The sequence below is a fragment of the Triturus cristatus genome, chromosome 1_2 (genome assembly GCF_964204655.1).
Source record: "Triturus cristatus chromosome 1_2, aTriCri1.1, whole genome shotgun sequence".
NCBI lineage: Eukaryota > Metazoa > Chordata > Amphibia > Caudata > Salamandridae > Triturus > Triturus cristatus.
Window position 1 is genome coordinate 591,661,041 of NC_140580.1, and position 15,322 is coordinate 591,676,362.

At 44.9% G+C, this 15,322-nt stretch overlaps 1 protein-coding gene across 1 annotated transcript in view; it reads right to left on the minus strand.

The window, feature by feature from the left end:
- CFAP43 (cilia and flagella associated protein 43) overlaps window positions 1-15,322 on the minus strand; it is a 638,428-nt gene that overhangs the window by 528,795 nt on the left and 94,311 nt on the right. The window contains exons 6-7 of the mRNA XM_085607024.1: window positions 13,226-13,376; window positions 7,856-7,938 (exon numbers count right to left, since the gene is read on the minus strand). Coding sequence (XP_085463150.1) covers window positions 7,856-7,938; window positions 13,226-13,376 — 234 coding nt within the window. The remainder of the gene's footprint in view (window positions 1-7,855; window positions 7,939-13,225; window positions 13,377-15,322) is intronic.

Sequence of the window (15,322 nt, forward strand, 5' to 3'; positions counted from 1 at the left end):
TCAGGGATGAGGTCCATAAATTCCGACAAATATGACCACATCTGGCGGTCATAACGACCGAGTGTGGCCAAAGAATTCGCTGCTTTAATGGAGACTGCTGCCATAGTGGAGAATGTTTTACCTATAAGGTCCAACCTCCGTCCTTCCTTATCCGGCGGCGTTGATATTGGCGTAGCTGTATTTTTGGATCTTTGCTGGGAGGCATGTGATATTACTGAATCTGGTCAGGGATGACCAATCAGACAAGACGGAGTTTTCGGAGGAGCACGGTACTTTGTCAATGCGAGGGAGGACAGCCAGTATAGAGGCAGGCGTCTTCATAATTTTTATCCCTTCATTCCAAATATAATCAATGATGGGAATCGCTCTGGTGACCTTCCTGTACTCTTCTTTAAAGTCATGTAAGAAGCAATCCGTGTGTTCTACTGTGACTGGCAATTGAAATCTGGTTGCAGCACGTTGCATCAGGTTGTAAAAACCGCCAATATCCTCAGGGGGAGAATCCAAAGACTGAGGAATGGGTGGAGAAGGTATTGGTATGATATAATCATCCCAAGGATCCACACTAGTATCTTTATCAGGCAATTCACCCTCCTCGACCTCTTCCTCATCCGAGGAAGAAGTATCATGGTGTGATTGTGGTACTGAGCCAGAAGGGTGAGGCGGCGAATTAGGAACCTCCTTCAGCGGTAGTGAGTTTGGCACTTCAGAAGGTAAAGGTGGTATGTTAGGGACAGCTTGTTGTGGGGGAAACCGTTGACGGTAATCCGCCAGCATGGCCTGGAGATCTTGTATGAGTATAGGAGGAAAATGACTCGTCTCTCTATGATCCCAATCCCTTCTGGGGTATCTGATGTGCTGTAGAGAGGCCTTCCTGGTAATAGTGTTCCTGGTAATCCTCTTCCTCATCGTCATCTTGGCATTTTATGTGAAGTTCCGAGGGGTGCCGAGCTATGCCGAACGGTCCCTCATCATCTTCCTCATCAAAGTCCTCATCCTCTACATAAGTCTCTAGGATATGAGATGGCAGAAGAGGAGATATCTTGCTGTAATCCTGTCTATGATAAGTCTTTAGTTGAAACTGAGTATAAGAAATAGGCGTAGTTTGAGAAACTGGTGGAATCGCCCTCGACAAACTCGTCGTCAACAGGTTCTTCGTCGTCGACAGGATGGTAGTCGATGTGCTCTTCAACGACGGGACTGACGTTGATGGGGCTGACGTAGACTGGGGCTGACGTCGACGGGCTCTTCGTCGACGGGATCGTCGTCGACGGGCTCTTCGTCGACGGGCTCTTTGTCGACTGGCTCTTTGTCGACTGGCTCTTTGTCGACTGGCTCTTTGTCGACTGGCTCTTTGTCGACTGGCTCTTTGTCGACTGGCTCTTCGTCGACGAGCTCTTCGTCGACGAGCTCTTCGTCGATGGAATCGTCGTCGACGGGTTCACTGAAGGAGTCGTCGACGGGATCATCGTCGTCGACGCGGTCGACGTCGACGTCAATGAGGCAGATGTTAGAGATAGAAGTACCTTTGTCGTCAATGGGACCTTCGTCGACTAGCTCGACGTTGACGTGGTCGTCGACGGAGACTTAGAAGATGAACCCTTCATCGGCGAATTTTTCAAAACAGGCTTTTTAGACGTAGTAGAGATCTTGGAAGACACAACAGGTGAAGAGATGGCCGTAGTGGAGACTGTAGCCGTCGACAGAGGGGCAGCAGAAGTCACAGAAACCTTATGAGAGGAAACCAGAGTAAGAGTCTTCACCTGGGTTTTACTCACTGTTTTAGAGGCTGAAGGTCTTTTAGATACCTCAGAGGGCGAAGACAGCGTTGACCCAGAGGAAATTTTAGTGACCTCTGTGAATGGTCAGAAACTTCATGAGAAGAAAACAAGTTACTTACCTGTAGCTTTGGTTCTCCAGTATTGGTAACTTTCATAGATTCCCATAGCTTGTATCATTCCCCGTCGTCGGAATGGGAGTCTCGGTAAATAAAAAATAACATAGCAGTAGGTACAAAAAAGAAGAAAAGGCCTAGGCCTCATCTCATTTTGTAGCATATCGACCTCTTTTTGTAAAAGAGACCAAAATAATGCAACAACCAATCAGAATAGCCTCACCCCACAGAACCTTCCTGAGAGAACCTCAGAGCCTTAGAGTTTCTACTGCACGTTGTGCTTAGGGAGTCTCCTTTGGGCTCTGCTCCTTTCAGCTCTATTCTCTTGTTTTTCAGCAGTTTTTGCATTAGAATTGTTTGATATTTCTTTTGGAATGTCTGACAAAGAGAAAAAAAGCCCTTTTTAAGGCTTGTTCCACCTGTGGCAAGAAAAGGTTGTATGTGGAGGACAGGCATAAAGACTGCATCTACTGCCTGTATACGGACCACAAGGTACCGGACTGCAAGATCTGCCGCACCTTTTCCGCAAAGACTCTCAGGGACCGTGAGGGTCGCCTTCTCACCTGGCTCCACAAGCTGAAGTCGAGAAAGGAAACACTGTCAAGCGACAGCGAAGATTCGTCATCTGCCACTTCGTCCAGAAGGTCAGTGATGAGGGGTAGGGCTCCCCCTTCTCCATCTACAGACCGTCACGCAAAGCCTAAAAAAAGACCCCCCGTGAGTCTGAGAGCCGGAGTCCTAGCAAATCTCCTCACCATGGTGCAAAGGAGAGGGAAGGACTACCTTCAGAAGGAGCAGTGGCAAAGTCTGATAAACCTTTTAAAAAGCCTTCTTCTCTGTCATCTGAGAAGTCTGACAAGAATAGTCAATCGTCGACAACGCTGCGAAAGACTCCGTCGACGAAGGTTTCAAAGGTACAAGTTAAAACAGTGCCACCGTCGACGAGCCTTCAAGTCTCCATCTGTCGACGCTGGTGTCCACTGGCTCGTCGATGACGATGACAATTCCTTCAACGTCGACGTGCTGGCGGTGCAGAAACAGTCTGCGTCAAAGGAAGTGAAGGAGGAGGTGGCTGGGAGAATCTCCTCCTATAGTCCAGCAACATGTCTTGAAGATCCATCAAGAGGGAAGAAGGTACAGAAACCATCTCCTGTCTAGTGTCTTCCTGACGTTGAAAAGCGTGATGATATGCCCATGAAGGTATTCACCTTCAGAATCAGTGTCCTGGCACTTGACTAGAAGCTGTGAGGGGCTATTAGCATAGACAAAAGAATCATCTTCACCCTCAGAATCGTCTCCCTCCTCCAGCAACAGCGCGGGAGGCAGAGGGGTAACCCTTCTTGGAGAAGTCATGTCCGGTGTGATTCTCTTCAAAGAAATAGTGATTTACTCCGTCGACGAAGACGTCGGCGGCGGTACCGTCGACGGGAAGAAGAAAAAGAAATAGTCGTCGAGGAGGTCGTGGACGGAAGACCCACTGATGACGTGCAGATCGTTGACGATGAGATGGGCGTCGTCGACACCGGCATCGATGAGACCGTCGACACTCCCGCTGTCGTCGTCGTCACCGTCGTCATTGTTAAAGCTTTTGTCGACGTCATCGTCGTTGCAGCTATCGTCGTCGACACCTTCGCTGACACCTTCGTCGACGTTGAAGGAATTGTCATCGTCGTCGACGAGCCCGTCGACACCAGCGTCGACGGATGGAGACTTGAAGGCACTGTCGACGAGCCCGTCGACGGTGGCACTGTTTTAACTTGTACCTTTGAAACCTTCGTCGACGGAGTCTTTCGCAGCTTCGTCGACGATTGACTATTCTTGTCAGACTTCCCAGATGACACAGAAGAAGGCTTTTTAAAAGGTTTATCAGACTTTGCCACTACTCCTTCTGAAGGTAGTCCTTCCCTCTCCTTTGCACCATGGTGAGGAGATTTGCTAGGACTCCGGCTCTCAGACTCACGAGGGGTCTTTTTTGAAGCCTTTGCGTGACGGTCTGTAGATGGAGAAGGGGAAGCCCTACCCCTCTTCACTGACCTTCTGGACGAAGTGGCAGATGACGAATCTTCGCTGTCGCTTGACAGTGTTTCCTTTCTCGACTTCAGCTTGTGGAGCCAGGTGAGAAGGCGACCCTCACGGTCCCTGAGAGTCTTTGTGGAAAAGGTGCGGCAGATCTTGCAGTCCGGTGCCTTGTGGTCCGTATACAGGCAGTAGATGCAGTCCTTATGCCTGTCCTCCACATACAACCTTTTCTTGCCACAGGTGGAACAAGCCTTAAAAAGGGCTTTTTTTCTCATTGTCAGACATTCCAAAAGAAATATCAAACAATTCTAATGCAAAAACTGCTGAAAAACAAGAGAATAGAGTTGAAGTGAGCAGACCCCAAAGGAGACTCCCTAAGCACAACGTGCAGTAGAAACTCTAAGGCTCTGAGGTTCTTTCAGGAAGGTTCTGTTGGGTGAGGCTATTCTGATTGGTTGTTGCATTATTTTGGTCTCTTTTACAAAAAGAGGTGGATATGCTACAAAATGAAATGAGGCCAAGGCCTTTTCTTCTTTTTTGTACCTACTGCTATGTTATTTTTTATTTACCGAGACTCCCATTCCGACAACGGAGAATGATACAAGCTATGGGAATCTATGAAAGTTCCAATACTGGAGTAAGCCTTGTGATGTTTTCTTCCCTCACTGGAAGAGCTGTCATGCGATCTAGCCCTTTTGCTAGACATTGAGGCCCTATCATCCTCCTCAGTCGAGGAAGATTTCAACCATAAAAGCAGCCTTGCCTCCCTGTCCATTAGAGTCTTAGCAGGGAAGGTCCGGCAAATTCTACAATCCTTAACAACATGTTTAGGATGTAGGCAGTAGATACAATCTTCATGTTGGTCGTCCACACGGACCCTCTTCTTCTCACAGGTCCTGCAAGGTCTAAAAAGAGCCTTCTTATCAGACATTCTGAAGACAAAAGTGAAGAACTAGGTAGGCACTCAGGGAGACTCCTTTCCACACGACGTGCGGTGAAAATCTGAGTTGAACTGCCTCTGCAGGGAAGGTTCTAGAGGGTGCTGGTAGCTGATTGGTTGGAACTATTTTTTAGTTCTTTTTGTATAGTGTTGTAGATAGGCTACTAAGTTTTAGGCCTCTGCCTTTCTTTTAGCCCACTACTATTACTTACTTAGGCACTGCTTTTGTATTTTACCGTGGAACTCCCGCCTTGGCGACGGGGAATGATTCAGGCATATGAATCTATGAAAGATACCCCAATACTGGATAAGTTTTTATTACTAATGTTTGGACTGCACAAATATGTAATTTAAAAAAAACGGTAGTAGTTTCTGACATAAATGTGAGTAAGAATATGTATTTCGCATATTCCTCATTAACAGTTTTAATAATGAGTAAATTATAAATTAATTATGTTAGTGATGGTTGGTTGGTGTGTTTGTGGGTGTGGTGGTGGATATTATTCTTGTGGGTGTACTTTCATTAGTGTGTGTATGTTGTTTGTGTAGCTGTGTTTCTTTGTGTGTTTGTGTTTATGGGTGTGTCTGATTGTGCTGCTTGTGTCTGGTGTAGTGCATGCCTGCAAAGAGTGTATTTGGGATTGGGGATGGAGTTTGGATTGGGGTTGAGGAAGGGACTTGAGTTGGGGCAGAAGGTTGGGCTGGTTGGGAGGCTGGGGTGAGTGAGGAGGCTGCAATTTTGGCAAGCAATATCTGCATGCCAGTCATTGAACTATGAACGGCATCCAGAAATGCAGCCATTTGTTGCATTGGGCAGTTTTGGCGCAGGATGCCATTCACTATCACAGTCTGGCCTACAGAGATGCTGCATAAGAGGTGAATAGCCTCCTCACTCAGGGAAGCTGGGGTGAAATGGCAGGAGGTGCTTGTGAAAAAATAAACTAAAATGATTTTAACAACCCACAAGATAATTAGAAAATGAAACAAAATGAACAAGAAACAGAGAAGGCCAACAAAACACCTGACTTCACTGTAAAAGTGCTCAGGAACAATGTTCTGCTGCAGTGGAATGGCAAAGGATATTGATCTGAAATGGAGTGTGTTTGTGTCACCGGGATACATCTGAACCCCCTCAGGCCGCCCAGAACGAGAACGGGGAACCCGAAGACTGGTGGGCTCCCACCCGTGAAAACATTGCTTTGTCTCATTTACCGCAGGCCTCCCCAACTTCTATGCATAGAGACGTGTGGATGCCGGATGAAATCAGTGAAGGTGCCGGTCCCTTTAACTGGACGTCTGCATGGGAAGACCACGCCCCCGCAGATGACGAGACGGAAGAAGAACCTATCGGATCGTGGAAGCGAGACAGAAAAAGGGGAGGAGAACACAGACAGTCGGGAAACCCGGAAGCCGAGAGGACGAAGGAAGCGGCAAAAGGAGACGGAGGAACGCAGGAAGAAGACGAGCGAGGAGAACCGGAGTGCGGACTGCAAACGGAGGAAGGAGAGCCTGGAGGCCAACGATCCCGCGTATCGCCCAGCCGCACCTCTGGAGAGGTGTGGCTCTCTCAGGTACGGAGTCGTGTGGCGGGCTGGGTCGGGAGGCAGACTAGGGCAATGCAAGGAAAAAGGAGCGTAAACAATCCCCGATATTAAAAGCTGCATCCCTGCTTTAACCTTCACCCTCAAACCTCACGAGCACTTCCCCGTCCACACCGATAGACCGGAAGACACCGTGGTGAACCCCCTCCCTCACTACCTTCCCTTGGGTCAGTTAGAAGGGCCGAGTCCAAAAGAACTGAACCTGTCCTTTGTTTTTTTTTTGGGTCATTACCTTGCTGACGCTGGTCCCGAGCGAGAGGAACTACGCGAGTTAAGACGACTGCCTCTACATACCGCTGTCCCTGGATTAAAGATCAAGAGTCCCGCAATTAGACGTCAGCTACGCCGACAACCAACGAACAACAGTTCTCACACCTACGACCCTTACGTTCTCTTCCTGACTTTCTTGTTTTCCCTTCCCTCACCGGACCCAATCCCTTATCACGAAATAAATTGGTGGATTATATTCAACTTTGTGCTCCGTTATTGGCGACAACCGATCCCTGAGACATGTCGCGGTCACAGTTTGATAGTGTGGTATGCAGGTGAAAACAATTAGCCAAAACACATCAGGTGAGCGGTGCTTGCGTCCATCCAAATGCCACAGGGATAGTACAATGTAGAACAGGTCCCAAGACGGATTCCCTCTGTCGGCAATATGCCGCTAGGACTACACCAGCACAACTGTGAAATCCAAATCGGTTAGCGCAATCTCGCAACCCTGACGGTGACAGAGTAATGATAGCCATCAGAGGAGTCCGCTGAGTCGACAGGAGCGAGTCGCTTATGCAATGGAAAAAGGCAGACGGTGGATCGGCCAGTCTAAATATGGCAGGCTGAAATCAGTCACCTCGACAGAGTACTTGTAACCGCTGCCACAGAGGGATGACGGTAGTCCCGCCAAGTTCTAAATCAGGCCCTAAATTCCCAAAGCTGGAGACGCTCTTTGAAAAAGAAAAAACTAATGACCCCCACGCCATGAGAGTTTTTTACCATGGTGTGGGCAGTTATTTTTTTTGATTATCTCATACCACCATGTTTCACCTAGAGAAGACAAGCAGCAAAAAAAAAAAAAAAACATCCGACTGCCTATGCTAAATTGGGACAGCTAACCTCAGACAGCACACATTCTCTGGCCTTTCGGAGGAGTAGGTCAGCAAAAGAGCTGGAGAAGGCTCCATCACAACATACTTTCAGTCCGCCCACCAATAAATCAGCCAGGCTGACCGTGAGTTTGGTGGAGAGGACACTCCTTCGCTTCTGCGGTGGAGAGCCCTCTCCACCAAACTCCAAATCAACCCCTAAGTCATAACAAGATGCTACAAAATGGCCACTGAAAGAAAAGTTCATTCAGTTCTGAGAGTAACCTGTGTAAGTTGAAAAAGAAGCGAAATGTCTTACCCGTCCTGCTGCATATAATTCATCTTTGTAAATGGCCATCGTTCTTATCTTCCCTTCTGGCAGCGAGGCATTTGACGAACCCCCTGGAAAAAACAAATGGGCAGGATTAAAATATTATTGGTAAAAGTAAATATGAACCTACCTTCAAATTTCATGTCAAATGGTGGATCTTGGAGAATCGCAACTGAAAGCATCATTTCATTAACCTTTAATGAGACACTATAGATACTGATGGACATTTTTTCCATTTGCACTAGGTGGAAACAAATCCAATCTTCAAAGGATCTGGCATCCTTTCACGAAGAGCATGTTTGTAGGTGAAACATGGCTAGTCCATGGTAGTTATTCTGATTGCAACCAATCAGAATGGTCCCTATACAGAGCCCTGAACTCATTGGTTGGAACGGCTGATTACCCGATTATAGAACCAACATGCCGTTTCAGTAATTAAGACTGACCCATTCAACCTATCAAAATAGGATCCTAAACAGGAGGACCATTCTGATTGGCTGGAGGAAGTCAATAAGAATATCTGTAGCTATTTTTCTTGGACCACATTCTATATTCCAAGGAGGCATAAGTAGCACAAACACAACATTTTTTGGCAAATTTCCAAAACGGTTTAAACTTTGGAAGGGACTGAGATAGATTTTCCATTTCTTTCTAAACGCAGCTGTGTCCGTCAAAGCAAGAGCTATATCAAAGATCAATTAAACAAATAATTCAAAACATTAAGCCATTTAAGGAAATTGGGCCCTCACTTATTGGAGCCACATATCACACTGTTTTTTAGGTTAAAAAAGAGAACACAAATACAAAATATGTAAAAGAAGCTATCACAACAGATGCATGGAGAAGAAAATAATTGTTGCTTTGCCAGGTCTATTGAAATAAACTGTGAAATGACATTATCGTAGACTGTGGCTGTAATATATGACTGGAGTGCTTGGCAGAAAGTTGTGAGTAAGACATGGGAAGGGTATCCTGTTGTCAACATGTTTCTGCTATTAAACTTGAAGCTATAACCTCATATGTGTAGTGGCAAATTCGTCAGTTAGTGACTGGCATGTGAATCTCGTACAGGCAAATTTGATCAGTTTCACAATGCTTAATTTGAGCTGGTGGTTGCAGGCGGGGGCCTCGGCACTCATTTTTGGGGACCACCACTTATTTTTCAGCTTCAGACATTTCCTAAGAGCAAGGGAGGGAAAACACACAAAGGGGAAAGGACAGAGGCATGCGCTGGATTCAGGACAGCGCAGCTTTGATAATCAAAAGGACGGTGTCTAGAAGGGGATAACAGAGGCATGCGCTGGATTCAGGACAGCGCAGCCTTGATAATCAGCGCAGTGACATTTAATAGCTTGTGAGCAGAGCATTGAACACCAGCACTCTCCTTTTACAAATTAAGCACTGCAGCTACATGTTTTTGGAATAATCTACCATTATAGGCAAACACCCCCAAGGCATTGTAAAAAAGGCATATGTTGCATATGGTGGTGGCACAGAAAGTAGAGGGCAAGACCCTCGCAAAAGCTCGAAGTACATACTGATTTGATTAACAGCTGTGACTGACCCAATATTCTAACTTTATTGCACAAATGAAAACTGAATACTTCTAGAACTAACACGTGCATTGCTGTGTGCATGTGGAACACACAAGCTATTCAGTAGAAGACCAGTCTCCTTCTTCCAAGCACGTTTGAAACGTGATCGCTCCCCTTCCAGCACGCGACATGGATTGCGGGGTTGGGGCTAACGAATGGCTGATCTTCTCTGGGAACCTAGGGAATCACTTAGAGTTTGGTGAAGCAGGAGCTCTGCCATAAATTGGGAGAGCTTTCCCCACCAGATCCAGATTACCCCCTCCCCTGGGAACACTGGGTCTCTGACAGCAGCTCTAGCCAGATATTCCGTAGGAAACCCTTGACCCTGTAGTCTGTTTACCACAGCACTTTTTAGTTACAGTGACGACAACCTACCATATTAAACTGTTTTCAAACTGCTCAGTACCGTGATATTACAGGAGATAGGTAGCGGATTACAGCACTTTACTTCTGCTGCTTACTGACATTTCCCTCTAATTCCATTTGGTCATCACCAGGTGATTGTACGTTTGAGGGCTATGGAGGAACACGTTTCTCTGATATTTATCAGACTGGAAGCACTTGGTAAGGTTTGGATCCAGGTCATAGGATGACTTCCCAATATCAATAAACACATTACAATTAACAGGAAATTTGTAAGGCAGTCACCTGGTCTTTACCACACATGCTTGCTTAGCGTTATGCGAACATCCAGATGCAAATACCTTATTTACAAGATCATGGTCCAGCGCCTGAACCCTTAAAGTACATCGCTGGCCACTGCTTGGCCATCTCTCACATAAGAAAAGATGTGTACCTTTGCTAACATTGTTCCTGATGGATTATTTGTTTCCCCTTCAAATTCATTATTTCTCAACACCTCCCCTCTCATGCCATGAACATTCCCTAAAAGACTGGAAATATTAGAGAAGTTACAGAAATGGAGTGTCTGAACAATGTAAAACTAGAGGACAAGAGTGGGCAACTCAATGCCAAAACAGACTGAAAAAGCGTTATTGAAAAGTTCACAGGCTGTGACTTTCCTATTACCAAGATAAAGACTGCATAGGGAACAGAATATCTCCCCAAACAAATCCTACAGAGGCTAGAAGCTTTTTCCGCTATACTATAGTATTCAGAAAGTTAAGACTGTGAAGCAAAAGGCCAACAACACTAAAGTCAGGATTAAACTAAAACTGATGACACCCAACTCCCCAAGAGGCACTAGACTACCACTGCAGAGTAGGTTTATTCTAGCAGGAGGCAATCCACCATGTTGAAAGCGAAATATGCAACTAAGGGCCAGATGTACAAACAGGCAGGCCACAAACAATAGGGGCATACTGTACACCAACGTTTGCGATGTATCTGACATTTTGTGATAAATGTTTGTACTAACAGGTTACATTGCAACATTCCCATTTACAAGGGGTTTCAGAGTAACTGTTCCTAATGAATATTAATTAGGTAGGCCGCTATTTGCTACCCTCTGCAATCGGCAACAAACACAGGGATGATGGCTTGGAAGGAACAGCAAACTACTAATGCAGTTGCGTTCCAAATAGAAAGCATTAAAAACAGCTGGAGTTCCTTAAAGTAACAGGTGTTGCTTTAACAAAAATATAAAAAATGTTTCCTCTTTGGAAAGACATTGGGGGAGCAGGCAATGGTCATCTGACACAATTCCCTGAGAGGAAGTGAATTTGTTAACTCCTTTGAGGTGGCAGAAACTGTTCAATGGTGGGCGACTGCAACTGTGATCACAAACTATTGATGGATACTATTGCGAAGTGAAATAAGGAGATGGTGCCCCTTTCAGACCGCCTCCTAATTGAGATCAAGAATGAGTTGCTAAACCCCTTTTGCGAGCTGGAATGGCTGTTACCCATCGCAAAAGGTGTTTAGTACATGGCCAAACACCATTTACCAGTCGCAAACCCTGTGATTTTGCTAATCACATGGTTTGAGACTGTAAAATGGCCCTGTGCATCTGACTGCACATCTCGGTTATGAGATCCAAGATGCTGTCAATTGCCATCCAATAAGAGATGAAGCTAGGTAGTTCTATTCAGACATCCACATCAAGAACTGAGCGGTACCGTGGTTGCAAGCTGGAGATTTTTTTTATATATCTTGACAAGAGTGAGATAGACTACATTGTTTTGTCCTCTGATCGAACTGCACTATTTAGGAACTATAATTTTGAAATCTTCTGCATAAGTGACCATAACCCGCTTGTCATGGTCCTTGATCTAGACCTCTTCTACTTCGAAGGATCTAAGGAGAACCTGCCCTTAACTTATTCACGGAACAAAGGCACCAGGATAAAATGGGACAGAGGCGATAAGGAGGCTTTTTTTTTACATAGGCTCATTAAAGATAGATAATAAACACCTAATCTTATCTTTAACTTCCCCCGATGAAAAGCCTGATAGTATCCTAATAGCTGGATCCTAATACCAACCTTGACAAATCACATGTCATGAGCGTAGGCCAAACGATTTTTAAAACAAGAACATTTAATTAGAAGGGTCAGTAATCACCAAAGTAACAACTGTTACTTATTAAGGATTTACCCTTGACTCGCAGTTCCATTGTAACAGCATGTTTAACACAAGGGTAGTGCAATGCATAAGAGCTATAGTCAGTCTTTAGCTTTGCAAGCCGACCCAGACACAAACCAGTAAAAGAGTTAGTCAACCAGTGGCGGCTCGCCGAGGGTGTGCTGCGGGGCGGTGAGGCGGGGGAGGGGCAGGGTGGGGGGTAGTAAACTCCGGCATACGGCCGAGGGGTGTTAAGTAAATAAATGATTAAATAAATCAATTTACATTGCACGCGCTGCATCGCCAAGTTGGCGTTGCAGCGCGCGCAATGTAAATAGTTTTATTTATTTATTTACTTAACTCCCTTGCGGCCATATGCCGGAGTTTACTGCCCCCACCCTGTCCCTCCCCGGCCCCGCCTCACCGCCCCGCAGCACACCCTCGGCGAGCCGCCTCTCTAGTCAACATCTACACAAGCAAGTGTGTTTCAATGGCAATGTATGGAGCTGGTGTTTGGGGGTACAAGGGTGCAAACCAACTACAGCAGGTTTTATCTCACAAGATTTCGTTTTAACCTTATTCATTTTTTTAGTGCCATTTCCCAGACAGGGTGATAGGAATTCCTCATTGCCAAAGTGTCCTTGTGATAATGCTTCCCTTCAGAACACTGTGCACGTTATACTTTTCTGTCAGTTATATTCCTGTCCACGTAAGCGTTATCTGGTTCCAATCTTGCACACTACTATTATCAGACACCACAAAGATGCCTTAGTGTATTTGTAACATCTGAACAATTTAAAAACATGTGCTGCTGTGACAAATTTTATCTGCCATACCTTGGCTATCTAGGAATAGACATGGCACTTTATAAACTATTTTGTGATCTGTTTTTAGGTTTTTATCTGGTGATTAGTATATGAAAAGGCATTTTATATGCATTTTTATTTAATGTGTTTGCATTTGCATTGTACTTTCTATTGATGTGCACTTTAATGGCTTTTAAGCCGAATAAAGCTGAATGATGATGATGATATATCTCGACAGCTGAAAAGTAGAATTTACAATAAAGGGACGCTAGCAATTACTGGATACACTACAATCATTACATTCCTGATTAAAGTTGGCTTCGTATTGAAATTAAATAAAGTAAGACTTGTACCGCCAATCTTATATTACAAGAGTGAAAATAAAGAAAAATAAAGTAAGATGTTGCTTCATGTAGTAAAGCTCCTGATTCTTACCACCAATGTCTGCCTTGTGAAGCATGGTAACCTTCTGTGTGTCCAAATTAAATAAAAAAATGTGTCCCTCTAGGCAGCCGACATATAAGTTAGACGTTGAACTCCAGCACTGAGAAGCAGGACGGACTGTAGGTTGGATCTCTTCATTTGGCTTAAACACAAAAACACCATATGAAAATGAGTATACATTTGAAGGTTGCAGACAATCTCATTGGCATAAGTTCGGTATGTCTATGTTTCGTGTGGCGACATTCAAATATAATGAAAAGATTACTGATCATTAACTCCAATTTGCATGCCCTGTACAGTGGGGAATGTATGCATGCCAAGGACTCAGCACATTAACGCAGTTCTAATCCAAGAGGCCAGTCACTCATTGCTGGTAGTTCATTTCCCAAGGTACTGTCCTGGGGAAACCAACCTTTCCACCACCAAGGTCTGACTGGTACAGGTATTCGTCAGAGCACGGACAGGGACTTCATTCACTGTGATCTGGTGAACATGAGGACTCCCACCCTCAGGAATCGCAAATTGACCCCTGGGTCCACCTCCCAACTCAGAGACACTAAGTAATTCTCTACCCTCTGCTCCCGTAGATTACCTCTCATGAAGGCCACATTGGCCATTCCTGTGGCTTTCCCACCAGGGGGTGGTCTCCAGGTACAGATGGAGTCCCTCTGTCTGTGCCTTAACTGGGAACAGGCAAGGAACTTGGGCTTAGAAAAGGGTGCCCTGGGCCTGTGCCCATCAGAACCTCCTCTCCCCTTGTTTTCAGAATGGGCATGGGAATCCTTCTCCCCACACTAGTTTGGGCCCTTTCTGGAAATTAACTGCTTTACCCTGGACCCTCCCTTGCTCTGCTGGGGTCAGGACCCTGAACCAACTTCTGGGGGCAACTCCTTGGCACCCTGGTGCTGATCCAGAGATCTGCTTCCTTCACAAGCTCTCTGGGTATAGTGAGTTTAGAATATGCCAGGTGTTGGTGCAGCTCTGGAAAACAATTAATGAACGTGTGCTCTTTCAAAAAGGTTGTACAGCTCATCATAATTGCTCACTTTACTGCCTTTCACCCAACCATCCAGTTACTTACAGGAATACTCTACATAATCAACCCAAGACTGGTAAGACAGCGTCTATCGAATATCACAGCCACAAAGTATGAGGCAGGAATTGTTTTGGAAAATGCCCGATTTAAAATGAGGGGAATTTGAAAAATAAAAAAAGGATTTTGATGTTAGATTATACAAGGGATATTTGGTTTTACACAAATCACTGAATGGTACGGCACAAACACAAGTAATTGATCCCACCACTGAACAGCAATGCAAGTAAATGGGTTATTAGTTGAGAGTTTGAGAGCCCCACTTAAGCAACAAACAATCATAGTCAGTGTGAATCACAAAAGTAACATAATAAATCTGTGCTTAACCTTCTGGTAGTTTGGCACAAAAGCAGTCGGGTTTAACTTAGAGGTAATGTGTAAATGTTTATGCATAATGCAACATATGACACTCACCCCCCTATTGTGTTCGCTGTGTCCCGTTTCTTATATGGTTTATGGCGTAGAAGGAAAAGTTTTTTGTAATCATTTTTGTCTTTTTATCAAATTAGTTTCTTTGATAACACCAGTTTAATTCATTCTTAACTATTGTATTAACTTGATTCTATTTATTGTTTTAATGTAACATGCAATTTTGCTTGTAATTTTATTTGTGCTTTTATGGTCTCCGACCGAAATAAAGTTATCAAATGAAAAATATCACCCCCTCCCCTGGGAATACTGGGTTTCTGACAGCAGCTCTAGCCACATATTCCGTCGGAAACCCTTGACCCTGTAGTCTGTTTACCACAGCACTTTTTAGTTACAGTGACGACAACCTACCAATTTAGGAAAATACAGCACATTTTAATAAGTATAATGACACCAGAACAACAAAGCTCCAATACCTAAAACTGGAGATATACATTTTTAAAGATTTCAATAAGAATAGCAACAAAAAGCAGAAAGCAGTTAGCACCAATCATGGTTATCTGGTCTTGCTGAACCAGGGCAAAGTCAAAACTTCAGGTGGACCGCGATGGAGTGCCAGTTGGATA